Genomic DNA, 17,406 nt, shown 5'->3' with positions numbered 1-17,406 from the left:
TTCCCCCCCCATCCCCCCTGGGGGGGGGTCTGGCTTCATGCCTGCAGTACTCGGCTTAAACACTAGGTGGCAGTGCCCACCACCACTGCCACCAAGGCTACCGTACCTGACTCAGCCACATCAGCAATGTCCACCCCTTGCTCTTGTGCCATGAAGCCCAGGATGGAAAAAATTGCGAAGCCAGACACAAAACTGGTACCACTGTTCAGGCATCCCAGCAGCATACAGTCCCTAAGTTACACATATGTCAGGGAGCAAGTTAATTCACGACACATGGAAGCCAAGCCTGCTACTCAACTTGTTTCTTTCTTTCTTTTCTTTTAAACATCATCATTTCTAGGGTCCACCAGGCCCGCCGGCGCGACACTTGCCTGTACGAGTTGTACTTGTACTTGTTGTAGCTCCCCAGGGAGGTCATGGCCCCCAGGCAGATGGCGTAGGAGAAGAAGATTTGGGTCCCCGCGTCGATCCACACCTTGGAAGGGTGGCAGGGAGGTGGCAGGGAGAGAGAGAGAGAGAGAGAGAGAAGGGGCTGTCAGCCATCGGTGGCCTGGAGGAGAAGGGGCAGGCGCCTGGCCACTGGGTGATGAGCCTCAGAGGGGACTTTGAGGTACACAGATGAGCTGGGGGGGTGGGGAGGCTGAGGCAGGAGGATTGAAAGTTGGAGGCCGGCCTCAGCCCTTTAAGCAAGGTCTTAAGCGACTGAAGCAAGACGGGTCCCCAAATAAATGTAAATGATTTTTTAAAAAAGGGCCGAGTGGCTAAGTGCTTCCAAACCCAGGAGCAAATAATAATAATAATAATAGAGAAGAGGTCAGCAACAGATGCCTGGTAAACCCGCGCGGCTCCCGTGGTGACAGCGATCGTTAATGGATCACAGGCAAAAGCCCTTTTCCAGAACCTTCAACAAGCACCACCTTCTCTCTGTCCTTGGAACCTGGCCAACTGCCCGCCTCCCTCCCAGAGCTAAGAAGAAGAGACCTGACCCCCGGGAAGGTGACCAGAGAGCTGAGCTCTGGGGACAAAAGGTCGACCACTGAGCCCACAAGTCTCCTCCTCCCTGAGGTCCCCAGGCCGGGCACCCCGGGGGGTGGCTCTCAGGATCTGCCCCTGGACCTCCCAGGAAGCCATTAACTCCCCAGTGTGTGGTCACCCAGGGTGGCCTGCCGCAGTCCCAGCCCCCCACCCCCCAGGGCCAGCGCTGCTAAGATCTGTCCCTTGCCTGGCCCAGTGCCCGAGGCAGACTCTAGAACTGGCCTCCTGGGGGGTCCTGGGCAGGATCAGAGAGGCCCCCGGGCAATGCACCCTGTGCACAGCGCCCCAGAGGTCGGGCCCCCCCCAGATCACCGAAGAAAAGACCCAGACCCCGTGGGGCCCTGCGTTACCTGCGGATCCTCCAGGCGGGTGATGTCAGGGTACAGGTAGAACTTGATACCCTCCCCGGCGCCGGGCAGGGTCAGCCCGCGGACCAGCAGCACCAATAGCATGGCGAAGGGGAAGGTGGCGGTGAAGTAGACAACCTGCGAGGGGGGGGGGACCACAGGGCCGTGAGCATCCTGCCCCGTCCTCCCCTCTCCAAGAGGAAGGAAGAAACAGGAAGGCAGAGACTTCTCCTAGAGCCAGGCTGTGCAATCTCACGTGCTGTGTGACCTTGGACAAGTTGCTTAACTTCTCTGAACCCGTGGCTTCAAGCTAAAACCTGAGCCTGATACGGTTATCATTCTGGTCTAAGTCCAGAATATGGTGGGGGACAACGGAGAGCACAGATTCCTCTCTGCCACACACACACACAGGGAGAATTCGAGCCCGGGCACGGTAGTGGCGCACGCCTGTCATCCCAGCAGCTGGGGAGGCTGAGGCAGGAGGATCGGGAGTTGGAGGCCAGCCTCCGCAACTTGTCTCTCAATTAAAAAAAAAAATTTAAAAAAGGGGGCTGGGGACCGGGCTCCGTGGTGAGGCACCCCTGGGTTCAGTCCCCAGGGCCAACTCTGCCACCGGCTCCCTGAATCTCTTTCTTCTTCCAAGGCCTCAGGACCTGTCCCCACGGCCCCACCCCCTACCCCTGACCTTTAATTCTTTTCTTTGAGGCTAAAAATCCTCACAACTTTCCAAGAACAGAGGGGGAGGGCGGGCCAGGAAGCCCCAGAAGAGTCGAGAAAGTCACCCGTCTGTCCCTCCCTTCCTGCAGACAGACGGCCAGGAGCCCCTGACCAGCTCTCACCGCTGGGGAGCCCCTGGGTGGGCCACACCCCACTGGGTGAACAATAGCCGCAGACAGCAGCTCCGCGGGGTCCCCCCCCCCCGGGGGCTCCCACTTCAAAGCGGCCGGGCTGTGCCCAGAGCCAGTGTCGTGGGGGGCATTTCCCTTGTTGGGGGGGGCGGATTTCACTTATTTCACGGTTTGTACCTATTAACTCATTTAACTCCCAGAGCGGGTTTGGCAAGAGCTGGGGACCTTGCTACCTGCATCTTCTAGATGAGAAAGATGGGAACAGCGAGCTGAGGTCACCCTCACGGGGTCCTGAGTCAGCAGGGGTCGGAGGTGGGGTCTTTCTTTGGGTCTCAGTAAATGGTGGAGGCTGGCCTCCAAACTCCCGGTCCTCCTGCCTCAGCCTCCCGAGACACAATGGAATTCCAGACATGAGCCACTGTGCCCAGCGTTGGAGGTGGTGGGATTTGATCTAGGTCAATGACTTCCAGGGTCCCTGCATCTTTGGCGGGGGCCGGGTGTGGTTGCTATTTACAGCCCCCAAAACCCGGCGGGGGCCACACGGCTTCGGTGCCTGCAAAGAGAGCCTCCCTTGTTTTGCAGATTTTGCTCCGAGGATGAGCCCCTGAGAGTGTCTCTCAATATTTCCGTGACTCCCCCGGGATCCTCGAGGGAGAAGCTGGTGCCAGACGCCACCCGCGGGGGCCTCTGGCGGTGGCCCGGCAGGACGCAGTGGCAGGACGCGGTACTTTTCCGCTCTGCCTGGTGAAACTCCCTGGTGCCTCTGAGAGCCCTCGGCCCCAAAGCCCTGGGGACTTAGAGGGACGGGCTTTTCCCTGTTCCCCGGCAGGGGCATGCCCAGCTTGAACCCTATTTATTGGCCACTGATAAGCTGTGTGACACTGGGCAAGTCTATTAACCTCTCTGGACCCTCCGATTCCCCATTGATAAAACGGGGCTACTAACGCCCTGCGCATGGTGAGGATTATCCAAGCTAAGGAGGTCCACGCGGGCATCCGTGACAACAGTCACTAGCCGTTGAACGACGTAGGCCACGGCCTCTTCTGGGATATCTCAGACCCTTGGAGTCGTGCGAATCATAAGAATAGAAATGGCCAGCCGGGCGCCAGTGGTGGCCCACGCCTGTCATCTCAGCCGCTGGGGAGGCTGAGGCAGGAGGATCGCAAGGTGGAGGCCAGCCTCAGCCAAAGCGAGGCCTTGAGCCACTCAGGGAGACCCTGTCTCTCAATAAAATGCAAAACTGGGCTGGGGACGGGGCTCAGGGGTCGAGGGCCCCCAAGTTCAATCCCTGGCGACCCCCCAACCCCCCCAAAAAAACAGAAAGTAAGTAAGTGACTTGAGCTGAGGCCTGAGCCTCTCGGGTCTGGGTCTCTCCTGCCATCTACCTCCCGGTCCCTTCCCCAGGGACCCGGGTCACTGTGAAGGCGGGCTTGGCCAGGAAGAGACCCGTCGGCTGCCTGTGGGCCCACCCCCCAGGGTAGTGGCCATGACTTGGTCTCTGGCCAGGGCTGGGAGCCATGGGCGGCCGGCGGGCGGGCGTCCTCTGGGCCACTGGGCTCCAGGAAGTCCCCAGAGCTGTTTGTCTTGGCTGCTCTGGGCTGACCCAGGCCCTGCCATTGTTCTGGGAACCGCGCCCACCCCCAGAGGAGGCCCAGGCCGAGGGTGGGGTGGGGGGAGACCTTGGGTAAGTCACGTCTCCGCACGGCCACGGCTGTGACCTGGCACCCACTGGTTGGGCGTCCCTTCTACCCTGCGTGTTGCCCTTTGTCTCACGTGTCGGACACCGTGTCTGGTGGACGCCAGCCTCCTCCATCGGCCTGGATGGGACCTACCACAGGGCCTTTGCACGGGCCAGTCCTGTCTCCCTGGGAATTTTCCCCTTTGGTCTCCAAGTCACCTCCTCGTTGAGCCTTGCCCCGGGAGGCCGAGGCAGGAGGATTGCAGGTTGGAGGCCAGCCTCGGCCATTTAGCGAGGCCCTGAGCAGCTCAGGGAGACCCTGTGTCTAAATGAAATATAGAAAGGGCTGGGGACGGGGCTCAGGGGTTGAGCAGCCCTGGGTTCCATCCCTGGCACCAAAAGGAAAGGCACAGAGAGAAATAGGTCTGCAAAAGACCCTTATCAGAGGCTTGGTCCCCAGCCCGGGGCGCTACTGGAGATGACAGGACCCTTACGAGTAGGGCCTAGTGGGAGATGGCAGGTCACTGGGCGTGTGCTCTCGGGGACACTAGGAACCCCGGCTCTTCCTCTCTGGCTCTCTGCCTCCCGGCTGCCGTGAGGTATCTGGCCTCCTCCACCGTCCCCACCGTGACGTGCCTCGCCACCGGCCCCCGTCACCACCACCTGGAAATCCTGAGCCAAATTGGACTTCTCCTTCTTTACGTTTTGGGGGAGAGCACAGGAACCCAGGGCTTCTCGGACCAAATCGTGCATTTGCATCCAAATCCGGGGTGACGCTGCAGGGTGGCCTCCGATCCCGTAGGTCTGGGGGCAGGTCCCCAGCCCCCCGTCTCCTCCGAGCTCCTGGGGACCACCTGATGCTGCCAGTCAGGTCAAAAGCGTCACAATCTGTCCACCGAGAGCTGGTTTATCAGGAACCCAGCTGTTGCAGGGCGCGGTGGCCCACGCCTGTCACCCCTGCACCTCGGGAGGCCGAGGCCGGAGGATGGTGAGCTCAAAGCCAGCCTCAGCAACTCAGCAAGGCCCTCAGCAACTCAGCCAGACCCTGTCTCTAAATTTAAAAATTGAAAATAAAAAAAAAAAAGGGGGGGCTGGGGCTGGGGGCTCAGTGGTGAAGCGTCCCTGGGTTCGATCCCCGGTAACAAAAAAATAAAAACAAAATTAAAATAACACAGTTGTCAGAGAGGTTTTCTCTGTTCCCAACTAATATTACTTACAGCTCGGATGTTAATTAACTGCAAACACCTGCATCTACAGGTACAACCTGCATCTACAGCCAACACCTGCATCTACAGGTAACACCTGTATCTACGGCCAACACCTGCATCTACCTCTAACACCTGCATCTACCTCTAACACCTGCATCTACAGGTAACATTTGCATCTACCTCCAACACCTGCATCTACCTCCAACACCTGCATCTACCTCCAACACCTGCATCTACCTCTAACACCTGCATCTACAGGTGATGTCTGCATCTATGGCCAACACCTGCATCTACAGGTAACACCTGCATCTACCTCCAACACCTGCATCTACCTCCAACACCTGCATCTACCTCCAACACCTGCATCTACCTCCAACACCTGCATCTACGACCAACACCTGCATCTACAGCCAACACCTGCATCTACAGGTAACATCTGCATCTACCTCCAACACCTGCATCTACCTCCAACACCTGCATCTACAGGTGACATCTGCATCTATGGCCAACACCTGCATCTACAGGTGACATCTGCATCTACAGGTAACACCTGCATCTACCTCTAACACCTGCATCTACAGGTAACACCTCGAGAAGGGGAAGCAGCCGCGGTTGGGTTAGTCGGAGAGACCTGCTGCCCCACCTCCAGGGATCCTGCCGGCTGGTCCCCAGACCACTGACCACTTGGAGCCAGACCCTAAGACTGGACTTTATCTCCTTTTTCTAGGGGACGGGTTCACCCCGCGGCCACGCTGGGGGAGGGTCGGGACGGCCCTTACCTTCCCCGTGGACCTGACGCCCTTCCAGATGCAGAAGAAACAGACCAGCCACACCAACAGGAGGCACAGCGCCAGGTCCCACTTGAGGGCGCCCGGCTCGTCGATCCCTGAGGACAAGCTCAGCACGTTGCGCCTTGGAGCAAACAGAGCAGGGAGTCAGCGGGGAGCCCAGGTCTAGCATCCCCGAGGCCCGGGCCAGGGTGCAGACCCCGGGGCAGAGTTGCTGGGACGTCCGGAAGGGGCCAGAAGGAGGGCCAAGGGCCCTGGGGTCCATGATCCTTAGGCAAATCCAGGTTCAACCCGGCCTGGCTTGGGGCAGGTCAGGAAACCCCTGAGCCTCAGTTTCCTCATCTGACAAATGGGCCCTGACTTTTCTATAGGACCTCGGTGACACACTCGGCTTCACCGGGTGCTGTGGCGCACGCCTGTGATCCCAGCAGCTTGGGAGGCTGAGGCAGGAGGTTTGCAAGGTGGAAGCCAGCCTCAGCCACTTAGCGAGGCCCTGAGCACCTCAGTGAGACCCTGTCTCTAAATAAAAAATAAAAAGGGGCTGGGGACAGGGCTCCGTGGTGACGCACCCCGGGTTCAATCCCTGGTACCAAAAGTAAAATAAAATAAAATCTTAGCTTCCTTGCTCAAGAGGATGTTGGACAAGTGACCCGGCCTCCCCAGACCGGCCTCCGGCCTCTAATGTGGGGCAGATGCTCCCCCTACCCCATGTCCTTTGGTCCCTCCCTGTTTTATCGGCCCCACCCCCTTGTTATCCGGATCTCCGTAAAATGTGCGGCCTCCCGGAGGCAGAGCCTCCTCCAGGCAGAGCCTCCTCTCTGTGCGCGCTCTTTGGAGCAGCTGGCGAGGGACTTTACGGAGTCACTTTGCAGGTGACTCCATGACCCTCACCACCAGTGACCGCTGGTGGCCTTTAGATGCCCAGAGCCCCGCCCCCCGCCCAGTCTCAGGCAGCCTCCGCTCCCTGGAGGTCCTCCCTGGAGGTCCGCGAGGCCCGAGCTGAAGGCCGCGCTGTGCGGGGGCCAGATACCATCAGGAACCAGGGGCCAGGCGCTGACCCTCGGCCAAGTCCAGGAAACACGACGCACCCACAGGACACTCATTGTCCCCAAGCGCGCAGAGCCCGGTCAGTGATCAAGAGGAGTCCCCCAGCCTCCGCCCCCCGGTGTGCCCAGGTAATCTGCCTCCCCATCTCCGCGGTCCGCACGCTCCGGGGCGAGGGCCAGGCCTGGAAGAGGCTGCTTCTCCTTTTCAAAGCACCGGCTTCTGTTCAAAGGCCCCAGGAGCGGAGTGACTTTGTCCCTTGTCTGACCTTTTATAAAATAGAAATTAAGGGCTCCTCCGGTCCTGCAGGGCGCGCAGGGCGCGGGGGTGCACGCCTGTCATCCCAGCCATTCTGGAGGCTGAGGGCGGAGGATCCCAAGGGGGAGGCCAGCCTCCGCAACTTACTGAGGTTCTGTCTCAAAATAGTACTGGAAAGGCTGGGGGGTGCTGTCCTCTATGCCCTCTCTGAAGCCAATAGGGGCCCCCCATCTCTGGGGCCCCCCGTACAGTCCCTCTGTTCTCCCTTCAGCAGAATGTCCATCTCGCCCACCAGGCTCTGGACATCCCAAGGACAAGGTGGCACCCAACCTGTCATCCCAGAGGGTTGGGTGGCTGAGGCAGGAGGATCGCAGGGTCAAGGCCAGCCTCAACAACTTCGCGAGATGCTAAGCGACTCAGGGAGACCCTGTGTCTAAGATAAAAAAATAAAAAGGGCTGGGGGCGTGGCTCCCTGGTAAAGTGACCCTGGGTTCAATCCCAGTCCCCCACCCCCAAAAAAAAAAAAATTTAAAAAAACATTGATGCCACTCACTAGTGTCCCCATAGCACCTTCGGACTGCCCCAGACACCCGCACTGCCACCAATCCTGTCCCCAATGCACCACAGGACTTTTGAGCAGCCTCCTCACTGGACTCCCTGCCTCCACTCTGGCCTCTACAGTCAGAGGGAATCCCAGCAGGACCCACGCTGCCTCATGGCCTCTGCCCCCAGCCTCCCATGGCTACCACCCCGTCCCCTAAACCTTTAGACCTAAAGGGGTTGTTTTTTCGGGGGGTGGGTACCAGGGATTGAACCCAGGGGCATCGACCACGGAGCCCCATCCCCGGCCCTTTTTGTATTTTATTTCGAGACCAGGCCTTGCCAAGTGGCTGAGGCTGGCCTCCACCTTGTTATCCTCCTGCCTCAGCCTCCAGAGCCTGTAATGCAACGAGCTCGGAGTGCACAAATCACACCCATTTCCTTGATGGGAAAACGGAGGCTCGGCAATTCACCTAAAATCCTCCTAGGTCCTGTTTCCTGGTGTCCCCCCACCTGGGGTCCCGCCACCCTGCAGGCCGGGACCTCCGCGGCCATCAGCCGGGCCTCTCAGCCTTCCCTGTCTCTCTGGCCTCCAGGGAGGAGGCCCAGGAGTCCGAGACATTATTATCCAAGAATAGCCGTGATTCATTCCAGGGTGGGATCCAAGAACTGGAATAATGACCGGGCTCCCGGCTGCCGTCCAGAGATGTCAATACGTCCTCGAGTGGGACCAATGGCTTCCTCTTGACCGCAGGCCAGCTGTTTCTTGGCCACGGCTGTCCCCTGGGGACCGGCACGGGGCAACAATTATAAAAGGACCCGTCCGCCCCGCGCTCGGGGCCGCACAAGCCTCCCCCGGCCTCTCCCCCCGGCCTCCGCCTCCTTCCAACAGCTGCCGAGGAAGATTGGGGACTGTTTGGAAATATGACTCATGTGGCTTTGATTCTAATAACGACTAATGAGACGGGCCGGCTCCCGGGAGGCCCCCGAGGGAGCCCAGGGGGAAGGCCGGGCTCCGCCTGCTGAAGGGCATGGGGCCAGGCTGGGCCTCCCCGCCTGTCCTCCAGAACCTGAGCCGGGGAGGGAGACCTTGGGACAAAGGGGACCTCAGATGGCAGGGCTCACAGAGAGATGGGCTGGCTTTGGCCCAGACTCGGTGTTCAATTATGAAGCCAATCCCAGGGGCCCTGGTGGCTTCTTCTGGGACTATAGAAAAGGGGGACATCTCCTGGCTTGGGTGGCCCCTGCCTGGAATTCCAGCCGCTGGGGAGGCTGACGCAGGAGGATCGGGAGTTGGAGGCCGAGACTCGGCCACTTGGTGAGACCCTGACTCCACGTAAAATACAGAAAGGGCTGGGGATGGGGCTCGGGGGTGAAGGGCCCTGGGTTCCGTCTCCAGGACACCACAGAGTCTAGGGTACGTGACGTCCAACGGTACTTTGCATTTTTCTAGCGGGTTCCGAGGGCTGGGAACCAGTCAGGGCCACCCTACAGCCTTGGGGTGGCAGAGGAGGACATCAGGGACCTGAGAGGGGGTTGGGACTGGCCAAGCTAGAGATGGCAGAGCAAAGGCTAGACCCCAGGTGCGCAGGCTAGACCCCAGGTGCACAGGCTAGACCCCAGGTGCACAGGCTAGACCCCAGGTGCACGGGCTAGACCCCAAGTACACAGACTAGACCCCAGGTGCACAGGCTAGACCCCAAGTGCACAGGCTAGACCCCAGGTGCTCAGGCTAGACCCCAGGTACACAGACTAGACCCCAGGTGCACGGGCTAGACCTCAGGTGCACGGGCTAGACCTCAGGTGCTCAGGCTAGACCCCAGGTGCACAGGCTAGACCCCAGGTGCACAAGTTAGAACCCCAGGTGCACAGACTAGACCCCAGGTGCACGGGCTAGACCCCAGGTGCACGGGCTAGACCTCAGGTGCTCAGGCTAGACCCCAGGTGCACAGGCTAGACCCCAGGTGCACAAGTTAGAACCCCAGGTGCACAGACTAGACCCCAGGTGCACGGGCTAGACCTCAGGTGCTCAGGCTAGACCCCAGGTGCACGGGCTAGACCCCAGGTGCACAAGTTAGAACCCCAGGTGCACAGACTAGACCCCAGGTGCACGGGCTAGACCTCAGGTGCTCGGGCTAGACCCCAGGTACACGGGCTAGACCCCAGGTGCACAGGCTAGACCCCAGGTGCACAAGTTAGAACCCCAGGTACACAGACTAGACCCCAGGTGCACGGGCTAGACCCCAGGTGCACAAGTTAGAACCCCAGGTACACAGACTAGACCCCAGGTGCACGGGCTAGACCCCAGGTGCACGGGCTAGACCCCAGGTGCACGGGCTAGACCTCAGGTGCTCAGGCTAGACCCCAGGTGCACAAGTTAGAACCCCAGGTGCACAGACTAGACCCCAGGTGCACGGGCTAGACCCCAGGTGCACGGGCTAGACCTCAGGTGCTCAGGCTAGACCCCAGGTGCACAGGCTAGACCCCAGGTGCACAAGTTAGAACCCCAGGTGCACAGACTAGACCCCAGGTGCACGGGCTAGACCTCAGGTGCTCAGGCTAGACCCCAGGTGCACGGGCTAGACCCCAGGTGCACAAGTTAGAACCCCAGGTGCACAGACTAGACCCCAGGTGCACGGGCTAGACCTCAGGTGCTCAGGCTAGACCCCAGGTGTGCAGGCTAGACCCCAGGTGCACAAGTGAGAACCCCAGGTACACGGGCTAGACCCCAGGTGCACAGGCTAGACCCCAGGTGCACAAGTTAGAACCCCAGGTACACAGACTAGACCCCAGGTGCACAGGCTAGACCCCAGGTGCACAGGTTAGAACCCCAGGTACACAGACTAGACCCCAGGTGCACGGGCTAGACCCCAGGTGCACGGGCTAGACCTCAGGTGCTCAGGCTAGACCCCAGGTGCACAGGCTAGACCCCGGGTGCACAAGTTAGAACCCCAGGTGCACAGACTAGACCCCAGGTGCACGGGCTAGACCCCAGGTGCACAAGTTAGAACCCCAGGTGCACAGACTAGACCCCAGGTGCACGGGCTAGACCTCAGGTGCTCAGGCTAGACCCCAGGTGTGCAGGCTAGACCCCAGGTGCACAAGTTAGAACCACAGGTACACGGGCTAGACCCCAGGTGCACAGGCTAGACCCCAGGTGCTCAGGCTAGACCCCAGGTGCACAGGCTAGACCCCAAGTGCACAGGCTAGACCCCAGGTGCACAGGCTAGACCCCAGGTGCACGGGCTAGACCCCAGGTGCACGGGCTAGACCTCAGGTGCTCAGGCTAGACCCCAGGTGCACGGGCTAGACCCCAAGTGCACAGACTAGACCCCAGGTGCACGGGCTAGACCCCAGGTGCTCAGGCTAGACCCCAGGTGCTCAGGCTAGACCCCAGGTGCACGGGCTAGACCCCAGGTGCTCAGGCTAGACCCCAGGTGCTCAGGCTAGACCCCAGGTGCACAGACTAGACCCCAGGTGCACGGGCTAGACCCCAGGTGCTCAGGCTAGACCCCAGGTGCACGGGCTAGACCCCAGGTGCACGGGCTAGACCCCAGGTGCACGGGCTAGACCCCAGGTGTGCAGGCTAGACCCCAGGTGCACAGGCTAGACCCCAGGTGCACAGGCTAGACCCCAGGTGCACGGGCTAGACCCCAGGTGCACAGGCTAGACCCCAGGTGCACGGGCTAGACCCCAGGTGCACAGACTAGACCCCAGGTGCACGGGCTAGACCCCAGGTGCACAGGTTAGACCCCAGGTGCACGGGCTAGACCCCAGGTGCACAGACTAGACCCCAGGTGCACGGGCTAGACCCCAGGTGCACGGGCTAGACCTCAGGTGCTCGGGCTAGACCCCAGGTGCACAGGCTAGACCCCAGGTGCACAGGCTAGACCCCCAGGTGTGCAGGCTAGACCCCAGGTGCGCAGGTTAGACCCCAGGTGCACAAGTTAGAACCCCAGGTGCACAGACTAGACCCCAGGTGCACGGGCTAGACCCCAGGTGCACGGGCTAGACCTCAGGTGCTCAGGCTAGACCCCCAGGTGCACAGACTAGACCCCAGGTGCGCAGGCTAGACCCCAGGTGCGCAGGCTAGACCCCAGGTGCACGGGCTAGACCCCAGGTGCACAGGCTAGACCCCCAGGTGCGCGGGCTAGACCCCAGGTGCACAGGTTAGACCCCCAGGTGTGCAGGCTAGACCCCAGGTGCACGGGCTAGACCCCAGGTGCACAGGCTAGACCCCCAGGTGCACAGACTAGACCCCAGGTGCGCAGGCTAGACCCCCAGGTGCACGGGCTAGACCTCAGGTGCTCAGGCTAGACCCCAGGTGCACAGGCTAGACCCCAGGTGCACAGGTTAGACCCCCAGGTGTGCAGGCTAGACCCCAGGTGCACAGGTTAGACCCCAGGTGCACAGGTTAGAACCCCAGGTGCACAGACTAGACCCCAGGTGCACGGGCTAGACCCCCAGGTGCACGGGCTAGACCTCAGGTGCTCAGGCTAGACCCCAGGTGCACAGGCTAGACCCCAGGTGCACAGGTTAGACCCCCAGGTGTGCAGGCTAGACCCCAGGTGCACAGGTTAGACCCCAGGTGCACAAGTTAGAACCCCAGGTGCACAGACTAGACCCCAGGTGCACGGGCTAGACCCCAGGTGCACGGGCTAGACCTCAGGTGCTCGGGCTAGACCCCCAGGTGCACAGACTAGACCCCAGGTGCGCAGGCTAGACCCCAGGTGTGCAGGCTAGACCCCAGGTGCACGGGCTAGACCCCAGGTGCGCAGGCTAGACCCCAGGTGCGCAGGCTAGACCCCAGGTGCACAGGTTAGACCCCAGGTGCACGGGCTAGACCCCAGGTGCACGGGCTAGACCCCAGGTGCACGGGTTAGACCCCAGGTGCACGGGTTAGACCCCAGGTGCACGGGCTAGACCCCAGGTACACGGGCTAGACCCTAGGTGCACGGGCTAGACCCCAGGTGCACGGGCTAGACCCCAGTTGCACGGGCTAGACCCCAGGTGCACGGGTTAGACCCCAGGTGCACGGGTTAGACCCCAGGTGCACAGACTAGACCCCAGGTGCACGGGCTAGACCCCAGGTGCACGGGCTAGACCCCAGGTGCACGGGCTAGACCCCAGGTGCACGGGCTAGACCCCAGGTGCACGGGTTAGACCCCAGGTGCACGGGCTAGACCCCAGGTGCACAGACTAGACCCCAGGTGCACGGGCTAGACCCCAGGTGCTCAGGCTAGACCCCAGGTGCTCAGGCTAGACCCCAGGTACACAGGCTAGACCCCAGGTGCACGGGCTAGACCCCAGGTGCACGGGCTAGACCCCAGGTGCACGGGTTAGACCCCAGGTGCACGGGTTAGACCCCAGGTGCACAGGCTAGACCCCAGGTGCACAGGCTAGACCCCAAGTGCGCGGGCTAGACCCCAGGTGCACGGGCTAGACCCCAGGTGCGCGGGCTAGACCCCAGGTGCACGGGTTAGACCCCAGGTGCGCAGGTTAGACCCCAGGTGCACAGGTTAGACCCCCCAGATATGCAGGCTAGACCCCCAGGTGCGCAGGCTAGACCCCAGGTGCACGGGCTAGACCCCAGGTGCACGGGCTAGACCCCAGGTGTGCAGGCTAGACCCCAGGTGCACAGGTTAGACCCCCCAGATATGCAGGCTAGACCCCCAGGTGCGCAGGCTAGACCCCAGGTGCACGGGCTAGACCCCTGGTCATGATGGCAACGAGGCCCAGTAGGCTGGCGGGGATGCCGGTGGCCCGGGTGGGGCAGGCCTGTGTGGTCAGGCGGTGCCAAGAACAGCACAGAAAGGTCAAGGCGGTGGCCTTGGGCCCCATTCAAGTGACAGAATGAGATGCCAACGTTTCTTTGTCTAGAAGCTCCGCTCCCCAGCGGGTGGGGAGCTGAGGGGGCGATGCATGTGCTTTTAATGTCTTCTTTGTTTGCAGGGGACCATGTATGTGCATGAGGAGTCCCTCAGGGAGCCTGGGGACCTGCATTCTTCTCTGTGTGAATAACAGAGAACATCTGTATTTTTTCCTAACAGCTCCCTACGGTGATGGACGACGTTGTGGTTCACTGCGAAAGTACCCCTCGTTCTCTACCCTCACGAACAGGCGGTTTTATTCCCCCGTACTTCTCCGTCTGGGGTCGTCTTTGGCTTCCTCTGGTCAACGGGACATGAACACAAATGACGCCCGAGCGGAGACTGAAAAAGAGCTTATGCATGGAGGGTCGCCTGTCTGTTGTCCTCGGAGCTACCGGTGGCAAAGCCCCTAGCCAGCCAATGCCCAAGCGCTACCCCGGGGACCCACAACGGTCTGCAGACACAGGAAGCAGCCCAAGACTCGGAGGGCTTGGCGCAAACTGCCGACAAACAGGATCATGGTAAATGGTGACTATGAATTCACCAAATTTGGGGATGGTTGTTACGCAGCAAAAGCTAAGTGCTAACTGATACACAATTTTTCCCACTCGGTCTACGCGCCTTTCACTGGAGTGACTACCTCAGCTTCATAGAGGCATTTTTTTTTCTCTGTTCAAGGGCAGAGAATGTATTTTTTTTCCTAAAATGTACTAAGAAATCATGAAGAAACTGAGGCTCAGAGAGGAGAAAGGGGGACTTGCCCAGATCAAAGGGCCAGGAAGTGGCAGAACCGAGATTCGATACCAGCCCTGGGCAGATATGGACCCTCCCCGTTCCCATCCCCGACCCCTGAAGACCACGACTCCCCAGGGAGGACGAGGCGTGGCCCGCCCCCTCCGCCCGCCCCAGCCCCTGCCCGCAGCGAGGCCAGCCTTACTCCCAGAACTCGATGACGGGGGACGTGTAGTTGTGGGTGCTGATGGCGACCCACAGGCTCTTGTTCTTGCGCAGCGTGTCCTCCAGGCAGTGGGGCGTGTTCCAGCTGTGGTTGCAGTGGGCCCAGGGCAGGTCCTTCTGGAAGGAGTGGAACAGGTAGTAGGTGGCCCAGGCCAGGATGATGATGTAGTAGACGTTGAGCAGGGAGACGATCACCACGGACGCGTAGCCGATGCCTGGGGGCAGGGAGCGCCATGAGCATCGCAAGGGGCCACCAGGACCGCCCACTCCACAGGAGGGCCCCGGGCATCCCCGGACAGGGCCAGAGGGGACGCGGCAGCAGAGACCAGCATCGAAGGAAGGTGGATGAATGGAGGGACGGACGGTGGAGGGACGGACGGATGGATGATTGGATGATTGGACAGATGGATGGAGGGATGGATGGACGGATGGATGGACGGATGGATGGATGGAGGGATGGACGGATGGATGGATGGATGGATGGACGAATGGACGGACGGATGGATGGATGGAGGGATGGACGGATGGATGGATGGATGGATGGACGAATGGAGGGATGGATGGACGGATGGAGGGATGGATGGACGGACGGATGGATGGACGGATGGAGGGATGGATGGACGGACGGACGGATGGATGGACGGATGGAGGGATGGATGGACGGACGGATGGACGGATGGGTGAACGGATGGATGGATAGACAGACAGTTGGATGGACGATTGGATGGATGGATGGATGGATGAGTGATTAGATGGATGGATGGATGGATGGATGGGTGGATGGATGGACAGACGGACAGATGGATGGATGGATGGACAACTGGATGGATGGATGGATGGACAGAGATGGATGGACAATTGGATGAATGAATGGGTGGATGGATAGATGGATAGATGGATAGATGGATGGGTGGATGGATGGATGGACAGGCGGACGGATGGATGGACGATTGAACGGATGGATTGATGAGTGATTGGACGGATGGATGGACGATTGGATGGATGATTGGATGGAAGGGTGGACGATTGGATGGATGGACAGGTGGACGGATGAGTGATTAGATGGATGGATGGATGGATGGATGGATGGACAGACAGATGGAGATGGATGAATGGATGGACAGACGGACAGATGGATGGATGGATGGACAACTGGATGGATGGATGGATGGATGGATGGACAGATGAGATGGATGGATGGATGGACGACAGATGCATGGATGGATGATTGGATGGATGGACGGATGGACAGATGGATAGATGGATGGGTGGATGACTGGATGGATGGACAGAGATGGATGAATGGATAGACAATTGGATAAATGAATGGATGGATGGATGGACAGGCAGACGGATGGATGGACAGGCGGACGGATGGACAGACAATTGGACGGATGGATCGATGAGTGATTGGATGGATGAATGGATGAAAGGGTGGACGATTGGATGGATGGACAGGTGGACGGATGGCGGGTGGTGGATGAAGACCCAGTAAGTGCACCGACCCCCAGGTGTGGTTCGAGGGCACACCTGTGGTCAGTTGGAAGGGGGGCCGGGCAGTGGTGAGCTGCATGGGTGGACGGGCAGACGAGTGCAGACTGCACGCCTCGCGGCATTAGTGGGTCACCGACCATCTACTGATCGGTGCCATCACTGGTCATTGGATCGCTGGCTGAAGGGCACACAGGATGGTGGAATGCACGTCTAGGGTGGCTGGGCAAGTCACCTCCTGCCCGGTGCCCGTCCGTCACGACTGTTCTTCTGAGACCCCCCGAGGGCTGGGCACGGTGCCCGGGAACCCAGAGCCCTGGAGGGGCCAGGCCGTCTTCTCTTCCTAGCACTGGGTGCGAGGCCCGTGTCCCCTCCCCTGTCCCCGAGGCTGCAGGGGCCACAGCAGGAGCACCCCGGTCGGCTGTCCCGACTGGCTCCTGTCTTGCATCAGCCACAGGCACGTCCAATGGTCCTGGGGCACAGTAGCTGCTCAATAAAATCCTGCCCAGCACAGGGACCCCCCCCACACTCACCAGAAAACAGGGGGCAGATCTTCTCCCAGCAGGTGATGCCCCCTTCGGAGGTGTACTGGCCTATGATGACCTCCAGGAAAAACACGGGCAGGCCGCTCCCAAACAGGAAGATGAAATACGGTATTAGAAAAGCACCTGTAAGGGGGCAGGCAGAAGTGACCAGGCGTTAAGGCTGTGACAGTGACCGGCACCCCAAAGTGCTCGCTCCCGACCCCTCCCGGCCACCAGAATCGGAGAGAGAGAGAATGGGTGGAGGGGGGTCAGGAGGGACAAGGGCCGGACTCTCCAACGTGTCCCCCCCCCCACCCCCAGCCATCTCCACATCGGCACCCGGTCCTCGGAGCCACAGGGCCTTTGCTTGAGCTGCACCTACGGGCTTGCCTGCCTTTAGTAGGGACTGTTCCGCCTGCCCAGATGGAAAGATCTAGAAGGACGGCAGCCGCCGTGAGAAACCCAAGGGTGGCTTCTTCTCCAGCTGGTGGGGGGTGGGGCAGGGGGTGGGGAGGGGGCGCCAGGGACCGGAGGCGGGGCACAGCTGGGGGACAGGGGGTCCTACCTGCGTCACTAATGGCTTCAGCGGGTTCCAAAAACCCTTTGAAACTGTGGGCAACTTGGGTCTAGGGTGGGTGCTTGGTTCTGAGGAGCGTCTGGGGCCCTCACCACCGTCCCCCAGGGGCCTGAGACCTACGAGAGGTTAAGAAACCAGGCTCTCAGGGAAGAGTCCCCCAAAAAGGGTGGCTGGCCAAGCACAGGTGGCACGGGGCCAGGCTTGAGCAAATTCCGACCTACCCAAGCTCTCTCTCCAAGTC

The 17,406-nt window shown here is 60.4% G+C and overlaps 1 protein-coding gene across 3 annotated transcripts in view; it reads right to left on the bottom strand.

Annotated features, from left to right (window-relative positions):
- The window catches only part of Slc6a6 (solute carrier family 6 member 6), a 58,342-nt gene that overhangs the window by 15,334 nt on the left and 25,602 nt on the right, over positions 1-17,406 (bottom strand). For all 3 annotated transcript variants that reach the window (XM_077106188.1, XM_077106187.1, XM_077106189.1), the window contains exons 4-9: positions 16,598-16,732; positions 14,554-14,788; positions 5,896-6,028; positions 1,386-1,520; positions 372-475; positions 107-231 (exon numbers count right to left, since the gene is read on the bottom strand). In XM_077106188.1, coding sequence (XP_076962303.1) covers positions 107-231; positions 372-475; positions 1,386-1,520; positions 5,896-6,028; positions 14,554-14,788; positions 16,598-16,732 — 867 coding nt within the window. The remainder of the gene's footprint in view (positions 1-106; positions 232-371; positions 476-1,385; positions 1,521-5,895; positions 6,029-14,553; positions 14,789-16,597; positions 16,733-17,406) is intronic.

This window comes from Callospermophilus lateralis, chromosome 20, assembly GCF_048772815.1.
Source record: "Callospermophilus lateralis isolate mCalLat2 chromosome 20, mCalLat2.hap1, whole genome shotgun sequence".
Taxonomy (NCBI): domain Eukaryota; kingdom Metazoa; phylum Chordata; class Mammalia; order Rodentia; family Sciuridae; genus Callospermophilus; species Callospermophilus lateralis.
This window is presented reverse-complemented; position numbering and strand designations above follow the sequence as displayed.